Source organism: Pleurodeles waltl, chromosome 10 (assembly GCF_031143425.1).
Source record: "Pleurodeles waltl isolate 20211129_DDA chromosome 10, aPleWal1.hap1.20221129, whole genome shotgun sequence".
In the NCBI taxonomy this organism is placed as follows: Eukaryota; Metazoa; Chordata; class Amphibia; order Caudata; family Salamandridae; genus Pleurodeles; species Pleurodeles waltl.
This window is the reverse complement of record NC_090449.1, coordinates 1,040,450,822-1,040,463,160: the sequence shown is the minus strand read 5'-3', so window position 1 is coordinate 1,040,463,160 and position 12,339 is coordinate 1,040,450,822. Positions and strand designations below refer to the sequence as shown.

Here is a 12,339-nt window from a genome sequence, read left to right as displayed (position 1 = left end):
ATATAATAGTACAGGTAAACATTTCATCTTTTAAATCTGCAGCAATGGTAAAACAGGCTTGCTCCCAAACAAACAAGCAAATCTAAAGAGCGCCCCACATGACTGGTCAAAGCGCAGACAGTGGTTTGCAAAACATTTGGTCCACGTACAGTGCTCAAAGGTGACACCCAGATATGCGAAGGAGATTCCCCTTGTTATCACCTGATCCTTAATTAAGATCGGTCTGAGTTTCGGGTTCTGCTTCCCATAAACCATAAAATGTGTCTTAGAAGTGTTAACATCCAGTTGCAGGTCGCCCGTAAAATCAACAAACAGATCCACCAGTACTTTAAGACCATTCAGTGTGCGAAAAAGGATGACAGCGTCATCTGCATTTAATGAAGAGGGGACAGGATTATTTTTGACTTAAAAAAAATCTTTGCCATGGATAACTAGATGTGAATTCAGGCCATTGATATATAATAAGAATAGGATTGGTGCCATAACACACCCCTGCCCGACTTCCCTAGCCAGTTTAAAGACATCTGAGCATTCCCCTGCCTTCCCAAAAGGAACTGAGGCGTTAACATCTTGGTGGAGCCCCCAAAGGAAATTTACCAAAGGTTGGGGCAGCCCAAGACCTTCCAGGATTGATCATAGCTTTGTTCGAACAACCCTATCAAAGGCACAGCTCCGGTCCATAAAGGTCAGGTAGACAGCGCCCTTCTTGGCTACCACATATTGCCCCACCAATAGATTAAGATTAAGGCACTGTTCCATTGTCCTTATGCCCTCTCTAAAATCATATTGGGCCGGGCAGATATTATTTGCTCGGATCCATTCTTGGATACGAAGGAGGACAATGCGTCCCACTATCTTAACCGTGGAGTCCAGCAAAGAGATGGGGCAGTAACACGCTGGGTCCGGTCTACACCCTTTTTTAAAAACCGGCACCATTACTGCTGACTTCCATGAGCTAGGGATACCAGTTTGAGATGCGTTAAGAACATTTGTCAATAGCAGAGCCCACAGGGCAACGTTTTCCATATAAAGGTCCATAGGGACGCAATCCGGGCCAGGGGCTTTATTGGAAGTGCTTCCCAGGATGGCAACCTGAACTTCCTCCAATTTAAAATCCAAGTGAAATGGCGAGGGAGCAGCCACGTCGACCTCCCCCAATTGTTCTACACTGTCCAGTGAGTAAACCCTCTCGAAGTGGGCAACCCATTTTTGGCCAGGTATGGTGGTCCCTACAATCGCAGGGAAAGCTTAAAAAGCAGGCTTCCCATTCACTATATGCCAGAAGGATCTCACATCCCGGAGCTTGCAGGCACCCACTAACTGCTCCTACCTCTCTTCTTTGAGACATTGCTTCCTAAGTTTTATTGCCTCCTTGTAAGCAGCCCTAGCTTTATTGATACAGTGGGGGTTCCTTGGGTGGTCCTCAAGAACTTTGTGGAGGCATTTACTGGCAATACGGCAATTTTTATCAAATTATCCATCTTTATGGACTTTTAACAGTCCTTGAAGATCCAACATAATGGATCTGAGGCTGCTTTTCAGAGACTGAAAATCACCCAGAATGGCCACTGGTGAGGCCTCAAATAGTAAGAGGGAGTTAGAAAACACATTCCTGAATCTCTTAACCTCCACCAACAGGATGGGGATCAAAACTTTCTGCCAGCTGAGCCTTGGTCTTTCGGAATCAGCCCAAACACACCTGGAGTCAAGTTCACAGTCCCAGTAGTGAGAGTAACCATTCTAGCTTCTATGGCATTATGGTTACTGAACGGTTGGTTGTAGATCAGCCCCTTGGTAAAACACTCAGCAAACCTATTAAAAATAAAAAAATATAATACATTTTTGTCCCTTTTCCCCACCCAACAAAAGTGGGTTTGAGTAAGTCACAGCTTGTCACTCTCTCCAGCATATTACAGAGATCGACGCATCTCACTTCAATTACCAGCAGTTTACCTCTAGTGTCCGGGAGTTCTGTGGGCGACACCCAATCATCCATTAGGAGGGGATCTACACCCAAAGGGGCCGCTCCTATCTTGGCATTAAAATCTCCTGCTGAAAGGACATTAAAACACCCCAACTTTGCACCTTTAAATGAGGGGCAGAGCAATGACAACAGCCTATAAAGAGGGTAGAAACTTGGCTATAACCTGCCCTCATCCAGTCCCAAACCAAAAAAGGTATGGTCAGGGAATTAGCAAGAGAAGCAGAGTGTCTGGCTGAAGGTAAGGCCGCCAACTTCAGATGCTCGACTCATTGTACAGTCTTTCCTACCTAAACATTCACACCCACATGAAAACGCTCAAACCTCTCTGGTAGCACTGTTCTCACAATTTGTGTGCCAGCTCCATCCCCTCCTTCACTTGTGTGTGGGTGGAGGGGAAGTGTGAGAGAGAGTGTGAGAGAGAGACAATGATCTCACCTTCCCACCGCAAAAGCCACTAAACAACCCATACACCACTGACCTCTGGAAAAAATACACTTCAAGAGCAAGAGGGCAAGCATTATCTTACCTGGCATGCCGACACCAGAATCTAAAGAAACTTGCAGACTCAGAATGATTTACTAACGTCAATAGTTACTGCCCACTAATCAAACTTTCTGATTAGCTGCCCCGTCTCCAAACTTCTATTCAGGGTGCCAATTCACAACTGCCCTTTACACCTTGGTCAGCTAATGTGCAACTAGTGAATCAGGTGGAGTGGTCTTGGCAGGTTCATGGCTTCCGACACCCAAAACAAAATGTCACCATAAGCAGAAAATGAGAAAGGTAAGAGGAGCACAGTATTGGCTGCAAAAACATTTATATGTTTGCTTACTTTCCAGCTCTTCTTTCTCGAAGTTTGTATTGATTGTTGAGCTAGTTTTCCCTAGATCGACGACTGCTTCTTCATCATGGCCCTAAAAAAATAAAAATAAAAAATAAAATGTAAAATTAAAATTGTTTAAATGTGCCTTTTACAAGGCGTGGAGGACAATCTATAATTCCTAGGTTATTTGGTACGCAGATATAAAAGCATGGCTTTTAGGGGGCGGGCATCATCAACCACAAAACAAATGCTGCAGGCTGTTTCGCAGTGAAGCAGCCTTAAAACACTCCTGGTTAAGAAATTCACTGGTACATCACCAAGAAATAACACCCTACATTTTTAGCGGTTCAAATCAACAATGGGAAGCTCAGAATGATATGTTTATTGCAAATAAACATCATTCTTAGTTAAATAGTTATTCCCCTTTACACAAAATATAAATATTTAAAGTTTTTTTTTTTTAGTTTTTTGCATACATTTCATCACGAGCTACTGTTTGGTTTGAGTCCAATTCTTCATTATTCATCTCTATCCTATTTATGTGCTCATTTGAGGTCAGAGATGTCTTCCATTCAAACAAGACTAGAAACAGGCATCAGTAGGATCATTTGAGGGGAATGGGATCACTGCAGAGCGCCACGGAGATACCTTGTGCTCCACAGTACACTTGTGTCAGGAGGTTATAAGTACAACTAGCAATAGCTGAGATTCTCCAAATTGTCTCCTGCGTTTCTCATACGTGTGGTTGCAGGGAGGGAGGGCGGCACTGGGATATTTAGAAGATGAACTTTGCAGGGTAGCAAGAGACACTGTCCATGATTTTTAAGCAAAAACGTGTAGGTCTTTAGTGTCTTCATTTGGTTTCTCTCCAAGGTTTTACACTACAACTAGTTCACAGAACTGGATCCTAGCATCCATATTTGACGAACAGGCTAGGTTTAGCTACAACTTAAGCCTTGGTTTCACCGAGTTTTTTCTGCTTTCAGGGCTTTTTTTGGAACCTTAATAGCACACGGAGCACTCCCATGGAAATTTCCTTAGGAGACAGATAACACCCCTTTATCTAGTTAAAAATTAAACAGACCAAAAACATCAGGCGCTATCCATCAGATATGTAATATTTTCCCATGGCAATAGCCCTTCAGTCCACACAAGGGCTTCTATAAATGTTCTAGGTGAGTAATACAATTAGTGTGACTAAGCAGTCAAGCAAACCCAGCTTGACCACCAAACAAGGGGTTGGCCAAATCCATCAGAGCAAATCTAAACCTAGTAAAGCTATTTTGGACACCAGCAGTCAGCGGCAGGACGCAGGGTCTGGGCAGGTACCTGCCATATGCAAGATCAGCCAAAGAACTTACAGCCTTAGGATCTGTTCTACTTTACATGAGTAGAAGTAATTTCCACATTGCAATTAGACTACAGGACTCTAATACCCTTTCAGGTTTATCTATATATCTAAAGCGATCTCTAAACCTGCATCAATGAACTACCTCCCTAACCAAGAAAAATCTGTGGGAAATAAGGTGCATTAGCAAATATCATGGCTAAAGCATCATCATCATTCACCGCCATTAACCAGTGTACCATGATGGTAAACTCATAGTAGCAGGAGTTGCTGCATGCAAGCGGTAATTGCTACAAAACCCTGGAAATTCCGAAATCCTCCAAATCCTAACCAGGTGCTCTCTTGCGAGGCCCATAAACCAAAAGGTCTTCAAACTCCTTAATGCCGCACACCTCAGTAAAATAATTTCACGCAAGCCCACCTAAAATAACCAACAAATTCTACAATCATTTTATAAAATGCTTTATAGTGAGAGCAAGTTAAGGAATTGTAAGGGGCAAGAGGCCACACACTAGCTAAGATGCACAAAGCCAAGCTGCAGTAAAGTTTTCGATTTCTCAAAGTTAGTATTATGAAATCAAAAAGACAGAAAGGAAGCCAAACATTTTAAGTAATATAATGGAGGTATTGAGAGAACTGTGCAGAAGCAATATTAACCGTAAGTGAAATAGGAGCAAAATGTGTAAGGGACTTTAAAAGGGTCACAGATGGATATTCATTCTTGTCTTCTATCTTTCATACTATCATACCCAGCTGGCAACTGACCCAATTCTTATGTGGCATATCCAGCAACTACTGTTTCTTGGTCAAAGCACTTTGCATGCTCGAATTTTAAGCCCATCTGAAACTTTAAGCTCCAGAATGCACTGTGGATTGGCTAAGACATTTATGCTAGCAGAAGAGATTTCACATGCTCGGAACGCATTTAACATAACGAACCAAACTGCAGGTTTTGATATCTCTTTTCAAAGTGTAGTCAATTAAATATCTGCCAACATACTATATGCTCTAAGGGTTATTTGGAACCCCTTTTACACCTAACCTGAGCAAGGACTGAGAAGACTATCCAACTCGGGATGGCCCATCTTCACTTTTTCCTTTCAGTAACAAGCATTTGAAAAGCCAATAGGTTGCGCTTGTGCCTACTGGATTTGTCAACGTTTTTAGACATGTTGCACAGCAGCTGTCGCGCTGATGTGCAACATAGCTAAAAGTGAAGAAAATAATAGCGCTGAGACGCTGTCAACACTGGTTGCATTACAGCATTATTATTTTCTTTACTTTAAGTCATACCTATCCAAGTGATTTGCCCAGGATCACATTATATTGAGCCGACACGGAGGCTCGAACCTGGTACCCCAGTTCCCAAGTTGGTAGCTCTGGCCAAAAAGCCATTTCTTCACAAGCATTTAGGCACGCACTATTAAATAAGACAGGAGTAAACATAAGTTAACAAAACAATACCTCGCTATGGGCTTGGAAAGAGGTCTGAAGGAACAGTGTACACCTGAACACATTTATGCATCATCCAAAGGGCCTGACATGTAGCCAAGGATGAGGGGCCATTCCCAGAACTAGCCAAGCCATGCCTCCGTCGGCAGGTAACCCAAACACCACCATGGCAGTGGTGTGTGAGGAAAGAGTAAGGGGTGGGTATTTTAGGGGGGGCGGGAAGAGGGGACTAAGTTGTCTCAGCTGGCAGCCCCCGTGAAGGTGAAGTCTAGAAATGGCCTTTTTTGATATTCTGGTAAAAAACATATTTGCCTTGTGAAGCCACCGCCCCGCAATCACCAATTCATCAGAGTGGTGCAGGGGAGTGATGGTGTAATAAGAGGCTTTGAGCCTTCAGAATGGACCCAAATCATAAACGGTGATGGAAGGGAGGCGGCAAACGTGGCAGCTCGGCAGGCGACTGCTCCTGCAGAGCCCCTGGTCGTCAATCATGCCCCGCTCCACGAGCAGGGGAGCAGCGGGCAGTGCCTTAGGAAGGCTTCGGAAGAGTCTCCTCGCTTAGGCAACAAAGACACAGGAGTGGGTGCAGGCTGTGCAAGGACAACGGGGAGGTCGTAGTGGTGGAGTCCGAAGTACACCTTTTGAAATAATTTGCACCCCTACAGAAAGGTAGAGTTTTGAAATCCCTTATAAATAAAAAAATAAAAAATAAAAAATACATTCAGAAGCTCAAGGAATCGGACCCTGAAAAGGCAATTTAATTTGATTTAAAAACATACCCACTGCGAAAGCTGCAGGGGCAAACAACCGCTAAGCAGGAGGGGGTTGGTGGGGGGAAGCAATGGTGAAGCAACTTTGAAGCGGAAGGGGGTGGGAGGAACAGGAGAAAGCAACAACGAAGCAGGAGGGGGGTGGGAGTGTCAGTGAGGGCTTGCAAACATGCAATGCTACTAAGTGCTAGCGTAAAAATAGACAAAAAAGCACCCCTGCAAGCGTGTGGCCAGTAGAAGGACACTGGCCATCAGAAACCGAACTTGGTCCAGGCTCCACAGTAAGATTGTTGCCCATCAGCTTGCACCTGCACCTTCTGTGGTCCACCTGCTTCCAGCCCCTATCCTAATTTGTTAGTCTGCTCTCCCACCCTCTCTTGCCTACCACCGTCATTCTCTCTACCCATATGTAGCCTTGGGGGAAGCCTGCGGCTAAAAATAAAAAAAATAAATAGAAAATAAGCCTTGTGGCGCAGCGAGTGCTTTTTACTATTACTTTTTACCATGCTCCACGGCAGCCTTGCGCTCTCTAGCATGGCTACAAAACATTAAGTCAATAGCTCTCGTAGGTGAGACCCATTGGCTTTGCCAGTGCTAGTTACTGACAGCTTTTCTTCCTGGTCTGTTTGCCCCACCGATGGAGCAAAACCCCTTTTATTTTTGTAAATATCTGTATTGCATTTTGTGTTTCATTGGCATATGTAACACTAACACATTTGACATATATTAACACCACTTTGCGTCAAAAGGAGTTAAACCAGTTTACCCTTCCTTTTGAGTGAGTAGAGTGTATGCTTCCACTGCGGATTTCATGGAAATACTTTTTTTCTGGTTTTTGACTTTATATTTCATTACTTGTTTAGCATTCCATGGGAGTGCATTTCTTGATTTTCAGAGCACACTCAAGCCATCTCGGATTCCATCTAAGCCCTTTCTTTGAGTCTAGCTAAAAGGATCTCCCTCCTCCTGCCCTCTCCCCTAAGCAGCAAACCAGCTGAAGGGTAGCAGCCTTGGTGAGGCCCTGAATGTTGTTGTTCTCTCCTGTGCCTGCCCTTCCATCCATCCAACCCTACTGGCACCTCAAAATGGCTGAGGCTTTTAAGCGTCATTCGCATTGGGCAAGCCAAGAGCAGAGACTGGCCCTGTTAAAAGTATAAGAAGCAATGGAAACACTGCTTTACTTTCAAGATAGCTAGAGTTGTGCTGTTACAGCAGTGCATATAACGCAATGCATGCTGGGTTTACATAACGCTGCAGCCATCTTGAAAGTACAGAAAACAATGCTTTCTAGATTTTTTATATGGACGTTGGGCTCGGACACAGCAGACTGGATTGCTTGCTGTTCATTGGGAAAGCGAGAATGACTCGCTTTGCCAATGTTTGTTTTCAGACTGTTGGCCTTTGCTGCTTCTCTTGGCCACAGCCCGACACCCACCAATTCACAAACATCCAGGGATATCACTCACCGTTCGAAGGCCTCTATCCCTCAACTACGGAAGGAACTTCCGAAGAACATGTCACCATCACTCCAGCCCTTCGAAAGCGCACCAAAGAGGACCTTGTGTGAGAAATGTGGTTCAGGTGCCATCAAAGTGCTAACATTTGAACAGAATGGTAACTTCTACTGCTCCAACATCAAGTCTTTACAGCGTTTCTTCCTCAAAAACATCCCAGAAGAAACCACTCGGAAAGATTGTCATTTTACGGAAGAGCATAGCAAAGAAGTGTGTAAACATTCACTAGTGTACATAACCACTAAATGTGGTTCAGAAAGATCTACACCCCAGACAGCTCTCAGGCCGGTCACCGCAGGTATACAGCAGATTTACTCTATAGATTATGCGAAAATCCAGCCTAACAATGTTGGCTGCCCCAGATCACACAGTGCGACATGCAAAGAGTAAACATATAATTTTCCAATTGAGCTTCAGCTTGATTTGATATGGCCCCATGCACAAAAAGGCAAGGCCACAGAATAGATCATATCCATGCAATAGATAGAAGGACAAATAGAAGGACAAATAGCCGGTATCTGTACAGCCCAAGGTCTGAGATGTACACTAGGCATACTCTCAATTCATAAGGTTTCAGCTCTTTCAATGCAGTAGTCATGCAAACAGGGGTCCAGGTAAAGAAGGACTTTGTGGTCAAGAGACTTTTCTACAGGGCGGCGGCTGCTGCTTGGATGCGCTATCCTGAGCGGGGAGAGCAACAACTGGGAACTCCTCCTACACATAGCATCATTTCTCTTCATCTTACACGGGAGTTTTATCCGGAAAAGGCAAAAAGATAACCCTTCCAACTTCTCTCCTCTCTCCGACTGCACTGGAATTGTTTACCAAACAAAAATCCCAGTAAAACTTTCAACCCGCGTGTTAAGGATCACAGCGGTTCAGATCAATTTGCGGCAGGTCTAAGGAGACCAGTACTACAGGCTTCTTAACTGTTAAGAGTCTTAGACAACGCAGCACTGCACCGGGGTGGGATGAGGGGACAGTGGTACTGAAGACATTAAATAAGTGCGCTAAAAGCAGATGGGAGCTCTTTCAGAAGTACCTGTCTAAAGCTTACAAACCAAGAGGATAAAACATTTACAAAGAAAAACTCGAAGTACAGAATGTAGGTGTGTCCCTAGAGCACAGATGGACATGAAAACAAATTAACATGCAAAGAGCTGCGGGGGCTCCTGGGGAGGAGGGGTCGGGGGGGGGGGGGGGATGGTTGGGGAGGAGGGGGATAACACAGGTAAAGGTCAACAGGATACCCTCAAACGCCCTCCACACTTCTTGCACATGGCTTTTCCATGGCTCTAAAGTTACACATGTTTTGACACCTGATCTATTCTCAGAAACATTCTCATGAGCATACCCCATCGCTGCCAACTCCACTGGCAGGCAGGGGACAGCAGTTCATGCCCCTCAGTCTCCTGGTCATCCACACAAGTTTACTTGCATGATGAAATCTAAAAAGCGGTCGGAAGGCGGTGCCAGCTCTGCGATACAGCGTACAACCGGCTGTTTGGCAGTTACGCCTGCCATTTGTGGATCTGACGCTTGCCAACAATCCAACTATCATCAAAGCAGATGGGAATAAATGCAGGCAGAAAATATACCAAATATGAGCATTACTGCAGATTGCATGGACCAGCATCGCCAAACGGTACAAAGGTGCCTACTACAACAACGCTTGAAGGACACAGAAGCCTCCCTTCAGATTGATGTGGATTGCATGGAAGAGAACTAGGCTGTAGATCATTTGCAGAAACATTCAGAAACTAGAAGAGGCGAGTCCATACAAGTAATTTAGCTATTTGAGCAAGATTTATCTGTTTTACTACCTACCAAGCAGAGACCAAATAAAAAAAACAAAATAACTCAAATGTGCCAGAAAGATGCAGTTGTTATCCTGGTTAGTGCCACCCCCACCCCCAAAGGCCCACAATCTGAATGTAAAGGGTCCTCTCCGGGACGTGCTTTTTCTGTGCCCAGGTTGATAGCAGGAATACATTTCAACGAGGTTCCCTCTCTGCATATGTGGCTAACTGGTGGAAGGTGATGCAAGTGCACCCATTCCAAATCCCCCATTCACAGCTGGTTCAGACTTACCCCCCCCCCCCCCCTCTGGTAATTACTGCATGGAGGTTGTAGCTTAAAAAATAGCTGCCATGGGATTTTAAGTGAAAATGAATGCCTACAAAAGCCTTGAAAAAGCGGTTGTCCCCACGAAACGCTTGTCAGCTGTTGGAGTTTGTAATCTGATAGTTTTTAGCTGGTTAAGCAAATCTGAAACAGAACATTAGTTACAAAAACGGTCAACTAATGTTCTGCGCACAGGGGAATATTCAGTCCTAGAAATTAAAAGCTTGGATCCACGTAACAAGTGTATTTTGTGACTGAAGATATACTGTGTATTTGTAGTCATAGAATGAGGACCCAGTTAAAAAAAAAAAAAAAAAAAAACTGCAATTTTTACTATTTATTTAGAAAAATAAAGTCCACTCAACTATTTTTAATGTGTTTTTGGTACCACACAAGAAAGATAGCTTCAGAATGATGTGGCCACCACTAAATCCCAGGGACAATGTATATCCCAATAAACACAAACCGTATTTAGGACGAGCGTGCAAGCGCTCTGGCCTGTTATATATCTGTAGGCTTTTAACCACACCCACCACACACTCATCACTATCACTCGTTCATAGGCTTGCCTTTCAAAAACCCTTTATCATCATTTGCAAATGCTTTACGTTTGTCCCTCTGTGGGGCGGTTTTGTTACCGCCTTGCAGACAGCCCCTGTTAGAAGGATAACTGCACGTTTGCCGATAAGTTTGACTGCGAGCAAACTTTTTTCCTTTGTGCCTCTCCTTCGCGCTCATGCTCATGGCGGCTGTGACGTTTTGAATTGGCTGGTTTGTCAACTGTTTTACTTTCCATTTTCAATTTATGTGGCAAAAAAAGTCCAGTTGGGAATTTACAACGCTAAATATCTCGTACTTGAGCAAACTCGAGATCCATTGCAAATGCTTGTTTTATAATAGTACCTTGTGTTAAAGTTATAGGTTTGAATAATCGGTTAATCTTAAACATAAATAGGTCTCTGGCGGGGCCCTGTGTTCCAGGTATCTGCACTATGAAATAAAGTTGGATGTGTGGTAGAAACCTGGAGAATAAGGCAGCCATAAAATTAATATTCAAAAACAACATATAGTATGTGTGTGTCCCTGGGGTTCTAAGTGGTGGCCAAAGTATCATACTTACGTGGTGTATTAACCCAATTAAGACTGTTGGGGTGAGCACTGGGCGCCTTGCTCGTACCTGGTCCACGCTGCAGTTCTCGGAGTAATTCTAAGGAGAGACAGAGGTCAGACGCTGCCTTTAGTTGTTCCCTGTTGCACTGGATGGGGACGTCCACTCCAAAAGCTCCAACTCTCAGCTTGTGGCGGTGCTATAATATGTTTCACTTTGCATGACCGCCACTGGAAATGGGGTCACCATAGTCCTCTGGGTGAACGTCCCAGGCTATTTGCAGAGACCGTAACCGCACTGAAGGGCCTTTCTAAATCGCCAGGAGACCCATCACGTGAGCCCCTCCTGTGTAGGAAACACCCAGCCCTCTGGTCACAGAGCATCCTGGTCCCACCCAACACAGTCAAGAGTTACCAGACGCAATGTCATCATTATGTAAAACTGGTCCAAATACAAAGAACCCTTTTATAAAAAAATAAAAATAAAAAAACACCCCCCCCTTTCCTCCGAGCTCAATAATGCAACATTGTAACCCACAAGTAAACACAAATGGTGTTTGCTTTTCAACAGAACGCTTATCAGAAGCAAAACGTAATGAAATAAAAGAGTCAGAAGGCATAAACCTGCCACACAGGCCTGTGTCATCGCATATATTCAAAAACGTTAATGATTTGGGCCCACCTAAAAGCTCTGAGATATATATCTATATCTACACACACACACAATATATATCATTGTCACCTCCTGCTCCGTAAGGGGCCACAGACCCTGCAGGGCGGCCTGGGTTACTGGGGCGAAGCATCCCACAGAAAATATCTCCCAAACACGAAAAGCCCAGGCACCAGTCCATGTTAAGATCCAAGCATTTAATAGCATTTCTGAGCTAGGAGGTGACAATGATAGTTTTATAGAAGGGGCCCGACCCGCTCACCTTCATGCAAACAAGGCATTTATCCGAGAAATATATTGCGATGGAGGTGAGCAAGGGATAGGAGGGAGACAGTGTGCCTCTCCTCTTACTTTTCATGTATTCCTTGTATAGCTGTTATGCTGGGCAGCAACTGTAAAAGCAAGTGGACTATCAAGTAATGGATACCTAATGCACATAAGAACATTTGTATAGTGAATTGAAGTGCCTGTGACGCTATTGCAGCTCTATGGAAATTAAGCGCTCCAGTTCAGGAAGTTATTTATATGGAACTGTGCATTATGGGAG

General features: G+C 44.2%; 1 protein-coding gene across 3 annotated transcripts in view; it reads right to left on the bottom strand.

Moving 5' to 3' along the window:
- The window catches only part of SLC4A7 (solute carrier family 4 member 7), a 305,235-nt gene that overhangs the window by 235,498 nt on the left and 57,398 nt on the right, over window positions 1–12,339 (bottom strand). For all 3 annotated transcript variants that reach the window (XM_069212019.1, XM_069212017.1, XM_069212018.1), the window contains exon 2: window positions 2,817–2,898. In XM_069212019.1, the coding sequence (XP_069068120.1) occupies window positions 2,817–2,898 (82 nt within the window). The remainder of the gene's footprint in view (window positions 1–2,816; window positions 2,899–12,339) is intronic.